The 13,851-nt window shown below is 41.9% G+C and overlaps 1 protein-coding gene across 4 annotated transcripts in view; it reads left to right on the top strand.

Moving 5' to 3' along the window:
- The window catches only part of LOC130545795 (rab GTPase-activating protein 1), a 95,377-nt gene that overhangs the window by 21,229 nt on the left and 60,297 nt on the right, over positions 1-13,851 (top strand). For all 4 annotated transcript variants that reach the window (XM_057320563.1, XM_057320562.1, XM_057320564.1 and 1 more), the window contains 7 exons: positions 4,955-5,183; positions 7,354-7,561; positions 7,643-7,817; positions 9,045-9,202; positions 10,320-10,430; positions 11,508-11,574; positions 12,758-12,860. In XM_057320563.1, coding sequence (XP_057176546.1) covers positions 4,955-5,183; positions 7,354-7,561; positions 7,643-7,817; positions 9,045-9,202; positions 10,320-10,430; positions 11,508-11,574; positions 12,758-12,860 — 1,051 coding nt within the window. The remainder of the gene's footprint in view (positions 1-4,954; positions 5,184-7,353; positions 7,562-7,642; positions 7,818-9,044; positions 9,203-10,319; positions 10,431-11,507; positions 11,575-12,757; positions 12,861-13,851) is intronic.

Below are 13,851 nucleotides of genomic sequence, written 5' to 3'. Positions count from 1 at the left end.
CGCTGTTGCTTATTCGTCTGCTGTATTTTCTGCTCTTGCTGTACTTGGCCTGTGCACTTCTTATGCATTCTAAAAACAACACAATCTGCCCTTAACTGAACACAAATCTGTAAGTTCAGGGTATGGGTTCAACAAAACCAACACAAAATGAGTCGATGTGTTAAAAACAATGTTTTAAAATTTCATAGCACACCACACACAAAAAATTATTTAACACATCCTTTTTGGGAGTGTGTTCAGGCCCATACTGTACATTTCGACAAGACTGAACAAAATATCCTTTTTCTATTTCCCTCCCTATCGTAACAAGAATTACAGGAAATTTTACAAGAAATTTGAGATGGGTTGACAACTTCTGAAGCAATTGCTGTGAATAACAAAGAACCGAGTCAAACCCAAAAATTGTGTTCACATTGATCAAGTTGATTTGAAATAACTGTAATAATGGCAAACACATAAAGACTCAATGAAATGACTTTCTACTTTTTAGCTGGTAGTCAAAAGCTGATAGTATCCGAGGGAGAGATTCTCATTCTAGAAAGCGTTTTTAGATACATTTTCAAAACAGATGATTTCAAAGCCAGCAGGAATTTATTTCATTGGGTCTTTAAAGAAGTGTTTCAGTTTCATGTTCCTGGTTTAAGTAAAGAGAATGTTTACACAATAACAATGGAAAAGAAAAGGAAAGTTTTTCGTTTGGGTTGTGGCAAAAATGAGTAAAAACACTGCATTTATCAATGCCAGGCCAGTAGTTGGCGATATCACTTCACCACTGTATATCTGCACATTTATGCATATCCAGTGCTGCGTCCCAATTCGCCTACTTATAATATGCACTAAAAGTATGTACTGTTCCCCTTCAGTCAGTCTCTTGACGTTGTGTTGAGAGACAGACTGGGTTTGATCTTGAGAACCTATCATCTCCGAGAGGAATTTAAAACGCCAATGGGCTTTGGCGAATGACACACGCACACCAGTCCCTGCCCCGTGCATACGGGTATAAAAGGGAGGTGGCAGTGGCCATTCACTCATCCTTTGTTCTTCGGAACCTGCATGACGTACATGTCAAGCGCTCCATCTCTTCGAGATTTCTTCCAGACTGCTGGATTTACGACGCGAAGCAGCGGATTTCTCCCTCTCGGTAGCGGACTTCCCCTGGGCGTCTCGGCAGCGAGCCGCAGATATTTCTAAAAGAGCAAATTTCCTCTCACAGTCTGCGCGGTCTTCGGGCATGTCTCGCAGCTGTGTTCTTGGGTATGACAGACTCATCCCCGAGTCCGACGGGCACGAGATGTTTCTGTCACGGTTGGCTACGTTCTCCGGAATGTAGCCGCAACCCCATCTGCTCAAACTTCAAGTTCGACTGCCGCTTCAGCGAGGTCGACCGCTTCGGTGAGCGGTGGGGGTGATTGGGGATTCCCATGGATGTCACTCCGCCAGTTTCGGCTCGCAGACCATCTGTGCCCCGGCACGCTCACCTGGCTCGTCCCCGATGGGCAGCGGTGTACCGTCCCATAGCGGGCAGACTCGACAACGGGATGGGGACAAACTTTCTGTCATAACGTCGGACAGCTACCTCCTGGCATCGGAAGCGAAGACTCCTTGGAGCTCCCGCCCCCGGGCGGTCGAGCCCAAGACGAGGCGATGCAGAGATGACGGCCGTGCTTGCCTGGGCTCAGGAGCTGTTACTTCCCTGGACGGTGGAGCAGCAAAGAGATATGTCGACGTCCCCCAGGTGGAATGTGCAGTCGCGGTGCACCACATACGCTGCCACATGGTGGGGTCGACAAAGGCTCCCTTCCAAGGCATGTAAGCTCTTTGACACTCGTGTCAAAGTCTTACGATGCTGTGGGTTAAACTGCCTCCGCCCTCCACGCTATGGCGGTCCATCGGGTTCCTAATGCTATGGCGACCCATCGAGTCATAAGTCAAAGCATTAAGCTCTGGTTGATGGGAAGACCGACCTGGCTGCGCACTGCCACCGGCCTCGTGCCTCGTGCGACGAAGGTCATGGCGGGTGCTCTGGGTTGGACGACGTTCACGATAGTGGTCCAAGGGAGACATCTGTGACTCAACCTTGCGTAGTGATGCTCAGAAGGCTCACCTTCTAGATGCGCCCATCTCGCAAGCGGGGCTGTGTGGTGAAACCGTGGAGGCTCTCCGTGGTGAAGAAGCAGACTGCTCTGCCGTGACCCGGCCACTCAGACCTGATGGCTCTGATGACAGTTCCCCCCTGGCCGATTCCCCTGACGAAGGACCTTCTGTCGTAGGGGAAGGGCACGGTGTGGCACCCCAAGGAATATCCACGTCTGGCCCCTGGACAGGACGAGGAGACCTTGAGTGCCTTGCCGCCAGTCGAGACCATCCTGCAGGCTAGAGCCCCCGCCACTAGGTATAAGTGGCATCTCTTCTCGTCCTGGTGTTCTTCCCGAGGGGAGAACCCACGGAGTTGCCCGATCGGGTCAGCGTTGGCCTTCCTACAGGAGACTCGAGAGCAACCTCCCCGTCCACGCTGAAAGTGTATGTAGCCGCTATTGCCGCTCATCATGATCTCGTGGAGGGTAAGTCCTTCGACCAACATGACCTGGTCACCAGGTTCCTTAAGGGCGCGAGAAGGGTGAATCCACCTCGACCGCGCTCCGTACCCTCTTGGGACCTTAATGTGGTCCTACAGGGCCTTTGTACGGCCCCTTTCGAGCCCCTCAGAGATGCCAGTCTTTCTCATCTGACGATGAAGGCGGCACTCTTGCTGGTGCTCGCTTCCATCAAGAGGGTGGGGACCTCCAGGCATTCTCCGTGTCCCATGGGTGCCTAGAATTCGGGCCTGGTAGATCTCACATTATCCTGAGACCCCGGCCAGGTTACGTGCCCAAGGTTCCCACCACTCCCTTTCAGGACCAGTTGGTGAACCTGCAGGCGCTCCCCTCTGGGGAGGAAGACCCAACCTCCAACGTGTTGTGTCCAGTACGCGCATTGTGCCTCTACTTGGACCAGCACAAGGGGAGGGCTGTCTCCAAACAGAGATTGGTGCACTGGATTGTGGATGCCATTGCTTTGGCATACCGATCCCAAGATTGCCCGTGCCCGCTTTCAGTGAGAGCCCACTCCGTTCGGGGTATGGCCTCCTCGTGGGCACTGGCTCAGTTTGCCTCTCTGGCAGACATATGTAGTGCTGCGGGTTGGGCTATGCCCAGTACCTTCGCGAGGATTTACAGCCTCCGCGTGGAACCAGTGTCAGCCCGTGTCTTACACACCACCCCTTAGGGCAAAGTATAGGCATTCCATCACTAAGCATTGGCAATTGTGGTAACAGACCGGGCGGAGCGGTCTGTTGGAACCAAGTCCAGTACTGGTAGTCGCCCTGCTTAGGTGGACCCCTACTGTTGTCCCATACATAGTGACTCCCCTGCAGGGTTGTCCCGTATGTTGAATTCCTCACTCTTGGTTACCCTGTCGGTGAACCTGTGACCTCCCCTCCGGTGGGCTACCCCACCTGGGTTCTGTCCCCCCTACTCGGGCTGACGCATTTTTTCACATGTTGTTCTCCCCACCGGTGAGACCATGTTGGTGTCTCCACATTTAACCTCCTCTTGTGGTAGGATGTGGCCTCCGTAACACACACTCTTCAACGAGGAGAGCAGTGTTTCCCCAGTGTTCCTTACGGCGCCGGGTGGCGTCTCGCTAATATAGACGAACGCCACCGTCCGTGACGGCCGTCGGTACGAGCCTCTCAGGGTATGCTACTAAGTACTGATTCCACTGGAAGATTATGTCTCGCAGTAGCGATCACTTGTGACTCGCTAGTCTAGTCAGTGTCGCCCCGCTTCAGGTCGTGATGCGGCTTAGTGCCATGGCGTGTAAAGATAGGTCCCCAGTCTGTCTCTCAGCACAACATCGAGAGACCGACTGAAGGGGAACGTCTCGGTTACGACTGTAGTGTGCATCATTCTGCACTTCGAATTTCTACCGGAAGTAGTAGACCATCCGGGAATCTTTGGAATACTCTTTTCAACAAACTACGATTTGAGGCATACCATTCCTTTTTTCGAATACTGTTTAGGATGGATAGTATGCGAATAGGGACTCAGCACAGGTTTATCCCAAAATTGCTTTTCAAAACCCTTTGTTGGCATATATGTGTGTTTAGAAGACAGTAAATCTACTTTTTGCTGGAGAAACGTTAATAGGTATGTTGTATAGTACAAACAACCAGTCCTGTAGAGCGCAATTGTTGTTTTGAGTACATTTACATTTAGTCATTTAGCAGACGCTTTTATCCAAAGCGACTTACAAATGAGGTAAACACTTGCTCATGTATATAGACTGAACAATTAATATGCATGACATCACCGCTACAGTGTAGACAGAGACAACAGCGCCGTCTTCAAAAAGGTGCACTTTGAAACCCGCTTTCGAAAGTTTGCGTTCAGTCCCACAAAGCGCAGTTGTAGTGTAAACAAACAGCCAAAACACAAAAAGTTTTCAGCTTTTAATTGAAAACGTTGTCGTATAAACGGCCTATAAGTCATGTCCCTTCCTGGTATTCTAATAGTTACAATTTTCTGAGACGAGTTGCTTCATCTTGATGTATTTATAAGTATCCTAGCGGGATTCGAACTGACTATTTTTCCGCCACTAAATTAACAATGAGTACACAATGACGCTAAAAGCTGTGTTTTTCTTGTTACAAATGGTTTTCCTCCATTTCATCCGTATGTTCTCCATGTATTACTGTAACCACAACATTTGTTTTTTGCATGATAAGAGATGAATCCAGATTTTTTTCTGATAATAGACATGATCTGTAGCATGTTACAGATCCCATCCATTACGCTTAACTTAAAACTGAACTTGAAACATCTGTCCAGCGTTGGTTGATAATCTGTATTGCTTGTTTTTCTCTTGAGTGATGACGTATATTGATTGTTGTGTGTGTGTGTGTGTGTGTGTGCAGATCGTGGGGAACGGCAGTGAGCAGCAGTTACAGCAGGAGCTGGAAGATGTGCTGATGGACCCTTCTGTGACTGAGCTGGAGGCCGGGACGGACCAACTGGGTGGGGGAAACCATGGCTACCCCACCTGTGCTGCTCCGCCACGGTCCTGTCAAATACCCCCTAAACTCGAGATGGTGCTGCCCGTTAAGAGACCACAGGAGAGCGAACTCAACGAGAGATCATACAGGGGTAAAATATATTACTGCATACAGAGACTGAGAGTGAAGTGTTATCATTTGATAAAAGATTCCAATGACAAACTGTTTTTTATTTTTTACTATTTTATTTTTTAAATGCATTGCAGATGAATTATGCACAATAAATCTAGGATAATGTAGTATGAAAGTGTACGTTTTAACTTTTAAAGCCTATTGACACCAAGTTTGTTATAAGTTAACGTGAAGCATAAAAATTATTATTAATGAAGCAGAAACATACTTTTCTTATTTGAAATTGTCATGTGTGTTTTGTGCCCAAAAATGGAAAAAAATTGAAAATCCATTAATCTTAAAGGCGTAGTTCAGCCATAAATTAAAATTCCGTCGTTTTTTATTTACCCTCATGCCAATTAAAACATGTATGACTGTCTTCTATGGAATTTTGAGAAATGTCTCCGTGGTTTTGTGTCCATAAAATGCAATTCAGTTGGGTCAATGGTACCAAAATATACCAAAAGTCATACAGGTTTTGACTGACATGTAAGTAAATGATGAAATGTATAATTTTGGGGTAAAATATTCCTTTAAGGTCACTAGCATCTTGGTTGAAATTCACATGCTTTTACTGCCACCCGCTGGTCATTTCTTATCAATGCACGTGTAACCAGCCAATACCGGCTATAGGTCCTTTAGTATTACAGAAATAATGTAATTTTAATGGGTTCCTATTTTGCAAATCTACGTTCTAAGAGATAACTAACGGTCACCAATTCCATCCGTGACTTTAACATCTGCTCAGGCCCGGCTGCAGGAAGAAATGGCAAATGGTAAATTCTTAAGGGGGCATAACTTACCAACAATAATGCAATACACACAGATAGGACTTTTGTAAGATATATTTTTGAAAAGCTGATACACTCCATATGCAAACGGAAACGGACTAACAAAATGCAAACATTTAAAAAGAAGTATTTTAAAAGCATTGATTCTCTTCGTTCATTTGTTATACAAGTCTAAATTTTGCAGCTAGATTACTTTCAAAATGTTTACGTAAAAAACTAAGTAGCAGCTATCAGGTCAAGTATTTTCTGTAACGTGGTCTCGGCGGCATTGTGCTGTCTGGTCTGGGGTTATCTTTCTTGCACGAGCTTTTCCAATAAACTTAAATAGCCTATACGATATTTCCCCTTGAGAAATGTTCCGTGTCATGCTGTGACGATCGGAGCGGCATACGTGAACGCATCTAAACCGCTAAAATTATACATCCATTTTATTCATATTCCAAAATGCAAGTCATGTATGCGAGAATAACTGATGTGTCATCCCTTCTGCGTTTTGCAACAGCAATAAAGCTTGTTTTCAAGTCTTGAAAAAAACAGCGAATTGATGATATTCAGCATATTGAAAAGCCCTCGTGCTATCGCAGAAAAAAAACTAGCTAGTATCTAACTCCGTTTTATAATATTGAATACACATGTTGCATAGGATTCACATTTTAATGAAAACGAATTACAAATAACTTTAATGAGCTAGAATTGCGGACTCACCGCTGACACTGTACAGCATTATAGCAGAGGGTGCACGCTGGCAGCACAGCGGGATAACCAGCCAATGGGACAACCCGTTTACCTTGTCCATTCGTCTTTTAGTGCGATTACTCGTCTACACAGCACGTTTGAGGGCAGAGCTAGCTAACAGTAAATAGCAACGTTGTTAAAGGCGTTTGATCTGACAGCGAAATAGCAGTTAGGAGTAAGTTAGTAGACGTTTTTCCCCTCTTTGTAAAGTCCAGGACAACCGGACTACGTACTGCAGGGTAGTGGGAGAGGAAGTGGCGAATTCAATGTATGTAGGCCCGCTCTGTATGTAGATAGAAGTAGCTTATTCTAAGGTAATACCAGCTTAACGCTTCATTAAGCAAGGTCTTTATACACCTCTGAAGACATAGTTATGTATATTATATTGCATTTCTGTCAATAGATCCTCCAAAAAATTAAACACTGGACCTTTAAACTAGAATGTGACATACTGTTACACAATGGTAGTTAAAACCTCCTTAACATGCCAAATAATGCAATAAAATAAAATTTTGTGATGTAATAAAGATTTGTATGAGGTTTAAAGAATATGATCCTAGAGAAACAAGTCAAAATACATCAATAAAAAAGTAAACATGTTTTAATAGTGTTTTCATCTTTTAGATGAGCCTGCCGAGTTGAGTCCCGGGACTCCTGTCCCGGATGAGGACAGTGTGGTGTTCAGCAAACTGACGTATGTAGGCTGTGCATCGGTGAACGCCCCGCGCAGCGAGGTGGAGGCACTGCGCATGGTCAGCATCCTCCGCAGCCAGTGCCAGATGCCCCTGGATGTGACCCTGTCTGTGCCCGGGGTCTCAGAGGGAACCGTCAGGTACACTGGACAGTATCAGAGTTCTGGGGGTGGGACTTCAATCACGGGGACAGGAAATTCATCTATGAATTTGTTTCACAGGCTGCTGGACCCTCAGACCAGCACTGAGATTGCCAACTATCCCATTTACAAGATACTCTTCTGTGTTCGCGGCCACGACGGAACGCCAGAGAGTGACTGCTTCGCCTTCACTGAGAGCCACTACAACGCCGAGATCTTCCGCATTCACGTCTTCCGCTGCGAGATCCAGGAAGCGGTGAGACAAACATGTTCACACTTCAACGCTAATTGCATAAAGAGTAGTTCAACACAAAAATAACAATTCTTATTTACCCTTGTGTCATTTAAAACACAAAAGAAGATATTTTGAAAAATGTCTCAGTGGTTTTGTGTTAGTACAATAAAAGTCAGTAGGGTCAGATGTTGTTTGGTAACCAACGTTCTTCAAAATATCTTCTTTTGTGTTCTGCACAAGACAGAAAGTCATACAGGTTTGAAATGACATCAGGGTGAATAAATGATGACATGAATTCCACTTCTGGGTGGACTGCTTCTGCTTTAAGGAGGTTCAGGGAATTCTTGTTTTAAATGAGTTATTTCACAAACCCTTAAGTGTGGCCATGTTAGTTGTTGTTACAAACAAAAAAGCTGTTAAATCCTATTTCTACATATGAGTTTATTTTCATCTTTGTGAGATTGATCTAAATGTTCTTTGCTAAATGAATGTAGTTTTGTGGTTTACTGTTTTTTACACAGTTAGTAAATGTAAACAAATCGATTTTTTCTTTGCTTTGTTTTATTTATGGTCTTATTGTGTAGAATTGATTAATTTCACATATCCATAGTTTAAAAAGTGAAATGCTTGTTTTTGTGAAGTGATATTTTTTTGCAATTATTGGAAAGGAGATGTATTTTTATTTAATTGTAATAACTTTGAAATTATTTTCTTTGTCAAATCGTTATATAATTTAAAGCTTTTTTATTAATATCCGGTTTCTTCAAGTCACGTCAATTTAATTTATATAGCGCTTTTCACAATTTTTGTTGAAAAACAGCTTCACATACATACATTTTTTTATATAATTAAAAAAATAATAATAGTGATTGATGAATAAATGCAACAAAATGAAGACAATATATGGTATTAAAAGACATGGTATTATTTCAAGATTTTCTCTATGCAATGTGCATTGATGACATTTATCTGAAATAAATATCAATGCGTCGCATTACTGTTATAAAATGGACGTTGTGATTGCAGTTTCATGTTAACTTCAGTCTTCACAGTGAATTTGTGCTTGTATAACGTTAACATTATAACGTTATAGTATAACGTTAGGTGTAGGATTATAGATGACGCGGGATGTGTGTGGCCGTGTTGATAACCTGAGAATAAACTGACCGTGGGTCATTGTAATACAGCCTTTGTCACTGAACACTGTTTTGTCTGCCGTTCCTGAGACACGTCTGTTTTTCTTTGTAGGTCAGCCGAATACTGTACAGTTTTGCCACAGCCTTCCGACGGTCAGCCAATAAAGCGCCACTCACAGCCAAGGCTCCGCCCCTTACGCCAGACAGTGATGTTTTCACCTTCACCGTCAGTCTGGAAATCAAAGAGGATGATGGGAAAGGCACATTTAGGTTAGGCATATTCTTATCTCTTCCACTTTAGGTTTTAGCATTTACAGCAGTGTTTAAAGGAACAAGTCACCCAAAAATGACTCTAAAAATTATTCATTATTTACTATCATTGATCTCGTGCCAAACCAAATTAAAAGAGATGGTTTACCCAAAAATGAAAATTCTGTCATCATTTACTCACACTCAAGTTGTTCCAAACCTGTATAAATGTCTTTGTTCTGCTGAACACAAAGGAAGATATTTGGAAGAATGTCTGTATCCAAACAGATCTCATCCCCCATTGACTCCCATAGGGGATGAGATCTGTTTGGTTAATGACATTATTCCAAATATCTTCCTTTGTGTTCAGCAGAACAAAGAAATGTATATATTATTAATGTGTATATATAAATGTATGTTATTGTTGTTATGTTTCTTTGGCCATCACTTTAAAGTGTCAGCGCATTGAACAACAGCTATGTGACCATCCTTCAAAATGTCTCTATTTGTGTTTGACCCAAAAAGCAAAGGCTTGGAATGACATTAGGGTAAATCAAGCATGACCGAACTGTCATTTTTGGGTGAACCGCTCCTTTATCGACATAAGGTGTCATTTCATGATATCCAGACTTAGAAGTCATGTGAGCAGTTTGGTTGAAGGAAATGTTCAAAATAGAAAAATCCTCCCCATTCTAAGAAGTGTCGACACACGCTTCCTCTCATTTATCATGCTTTACATCTCGGAAAGTTGAATTAACGCTACAACAATGAACAGAGAACCGCTTCTTATTTCGAGCGCCTCTATTTAGGATAAAAAACTGAATGATTTTCATGACTTTTGTTTGGCGTTTAAGGAATAGTTTACAAAAATATTTTGTCATTTTTATACATACTAAATGCAAATATGCGTGGTCCGTTTTTTTTTCTCATGGTACTTTTTGTAATATCTTTGTATGTTTTTTTGTGTCATTTTTAAGTCATCTTTAATCATATGGCACTTTTTATAATCATATAATTAATAAAAAAGGAAACATTTTTTTTAGAAAGCTTTTTTTATTTGGTAATAGTTTGCTTTGTAAAAAGCTGTGGAGACAGCTTTCTTAGTATAAGTACTAATTGAAATATCTCTGTGTGTCAGTGCTGTGTCTAAGGACAAAGACAGACAGAGCTTCAAACTGCGGTCAGGTATGGACAAGAAGATCGTGATATACATCCAACAGACATCTAACAAAGAGCTGGCCATCGAGAGGTACGTTTCTGTTTTTACCAGTGTATGCATCCTTCACAGAGAAGGCAGTCCCATAATGCATTGCAGTGCCTTGTTAGTTATTGGAGCAGAGCTAGGGTCTCTCCACTGAGGGGACATTCTCATCCAGCATTTACCGTAACAGCCAATAATTCATTTATTATTGATAAACAAGTGCTGAATTATGTTTTGTCTGAGCTTAAGCGTTGCTTTCAGGCCATGAGAAAATGGATGATGTTATTTTTCTTTATGGTGACTGATGTTGTGTTGAACTGAAGCCAACCCTGGACGAACACACAGCTGTGTGCTTCTTGTGTTTACTCGATGTATGTGTTGCTTGCTTGCTTTTCACAGCGTCTGCTTAGTGTAATAATATTACATTTACAATACGGTCTTGTGCGATTAACAAACCAGTGTGATTTAATTTAATAAACATATATTCTGCATCTGCTTTGCACTTAAAGTTGAAGGAAAAACACTGTTTTCTGACTTTTTTCTCTTACACGTAGAGCATCTCTGTGCTTTGTACACCAAGGTTATATGAGTTTGAGTCTCCGAGAGTATACTGGTATGCCTTATGGATAAAAGTGCTTGCCAAATGCATACATGTAAATGAGGCGCTTCAATTCTTTCAATGGAATCATAAAGAATCAATGGAGGGTTTAACATTTAATGCCTAAAAGTCCCTCATACAAGTAAAGGAATTACAACAGAATGATATTAGTATTGTTTATTGTAAAACAATGTATACATACTAAAAACATTATTAATAAATATCTGTAATTCCATTAATAAGTATAATAATTATTTAATATTCTATTACAGTAACTTGAAATATGTTCATAGAGTGACAGAGTGAATTTGCTGTTTATTTCATGAACCAACAAATTTTGCTTTTAATATATACTGAAAATAAAATCGGCAGCTGGGGAGCCAGAAAATACCGTAAAATAACGTTTTTTTGTAAAGGAAAATGACAAGTTTTTCATGTTACAGTTCATGTTTCATTCCAGGTTTTTTTTACAGTGTATGTAGTTTCACTGTGGTTCTTCTTTACTGACAAATGTGCTTGTATTTCAGATGTTTCGGGCTGCTGTTGAGCCCGGGAAAGAATGTCAAGAACAGTGATATGCACCTGCTTGACCTGGTAGGTGACTTAAGACGCTTGCACCTCACCATCACTATAATGGGGGAAAAATACCACAAACTTACTTTAAGGCAGGGACATGAGACATATACACAATTGAGACCAAAACAGCATAAGAGACAAGTTAAAACACACAAGCTAGGCACTCAAAACAAATGAGAACACCTCAGAAATAACATAACATCATGTCTTTGCAAGCACCCTAATAGCCCAGACGTGTTCCAGCGTTTTCCCTGGAAAATGTAACTAAAGTAACTACACAAACAAATGGGACAGTTCCATGCACATTAAAGGGGTCATATGGTGTGAATACGTGTTTTTTTTTTGTTTACGTCTTTGGTGTGTAATAAGTTGCCCATGCATGTATTAGACACGTAAAATTGCAAAAATCGAAGTGTCGGAAAAAAAGATGCATTCTATCTAAAAGCGAATGCTCACCCAGACCTGCCTGAAACGCCTCGTGTAACCACACCCCCACAAATCTACGTCAGTTCATGGTATGATTTGACTAAGACCGCCCAAATGTATGCGCAAGTAAGGTGGGCGTACCTGTCAGTACAATTGCCTGATGTTCCAAGTATGGTAAGAGGCGTTACATTTCCATCACACGCTTGCAGTATTCGACCAATCACTACGCACTGGTTAACTGGCCAATCATAGCACACCTCGCTTTTCAGAGCGATGAGCTTTGTAAAAAATTGCGCGTTTCAGAGAGGCGGGGCAAAGATGAGATACAAACATGCACGGTATGTGGAAAATACAACGTTTTTGAACCTTTAATCGTGTATATACACTGCATTACATCTAAAACAAACGATAATATTCGTTTTAGCCGTGTCATATGACCCCTTTAAAGGTCCTTCATTCTGGGACATACAAAACAAAACGCTACAGTCAAATCCAGGGATCAGGGTAAGGACTTATAATCTAGCATCAGGGTAAGGTGAGGATAAGCCTGCACGACGTCTTTCTCAAACATTGATCTGATGGCCACAATACACACTTCGTACAAGCAACAGAGGCGGTATATCCCGAGGCTGAAAGATGAACATGTTCTGAAAAGTTTTGGGTTTACAACCACAAATTCATTTTCTGTGTTATCTTTTCTTTTTGTTTTTCTTGATATTATCTTCCGTTCCCGTCTGTTCACCTCACTTACCCTCTGTGTTTGCCCATCTGTTAGGAATCGATGGGCAAGAGTTCCGATGGGAAGTCTTACATCATCACAGGAAGCTGGAATCCCAACACGCCGCAATTTCAGGCCGTGAATGAAGAGACACCCAAAGGTACGGTCACACAAGTTTTCTGACTTTGTCGTAGGTCAGTGCTTTTCAGGCTAACTTCCACTTTCGGTGACAACGAAGTATCACAATAACGTTTGTTCTTGTTTTTTCGCCATTGAGCAAAACAATTTCGAGTCATGCACTTGTCTCACGCGTACCTTTTCTGTCCTCTGTCTAGTTTCCTTCAAACTAAGAAAAACGTGGCACGTTAAAGCAGAATCTGAATCACAATAGTAACCACATTTCTTAGTTTTGCAGTCCAAATTGATCGATCTGATAGATTCGACTTAATCTACGATATTGTTATTGATCCAAAATTATATCCGTAGTGTTGTTCCATCTTGTTCATATGCCACAACTGATGGATCTAACTATCAGAACAGCAGACAGGAGACTTAAGCCTGGCTCAGACTACAGGAGTTTTAAAATCCTGACAGATTTTAAATTCTGGTTGCAGCACACACATAAGGAGAATCTTGACAGATTCTCTTATTTAAAATCTTAAACCTGGCTCAGACTACAGGAGTTTTAAAATCCTGACAGATTTCAAATTCTGGTTGCAGCACACACATAAGGAGAATCTTGACAGATTCTCTTATTTAAAATCTTAAACCTGGCTCAGACTACAGGAGTTTTAAAATCTGGAAAGATTAAAAATCTGGTTGCAGCACTATGAAGGTATTTCAGTAGCAAAACTTGAGAGCTTGTACATCTTAAATTGAAAACTTGTAAATTAAGTATTTGTACTTGTATGCTAAAATGTACACTCGCAGCCCCAATGTGAAAACCCGTAAAGTAAATATCTGAAGTTGAATGTCGAGATTTGCACCCGTAAACAATAATCACAAACCTGTGTTCTGAGTTTAAAGCTGCAGACAAATAGACCCAAATGTATAAAATGGCATTTGCAAAAATAAATCGACAGGCACAAATGTGTAGTGCACATTTGTACTTACTCATAGATTCAGATTCGCAGTGCAACCACAAATAGGCA

The sequence above is a fragment of the Triplophysa rosa genome, linkage group LG22 (assembly GCF_024868665.1).
Source record: "Triplophysa rosa linkage group LG22, Trosa_1v2, whole genome shotgun sequence".
NCBI classification, from domain to species: Eukaryota; Metazoa; Chordata; class Actinopteri; order Cypriniformes; family Nemacheilidae; genus Triplophysa; species Triplophysa rosa.
The sequence above is the reverse complement of the archived record's forward strand: the minus strand, read 5'-3'. Positions and strand labels throughout refer to the sequence as shown.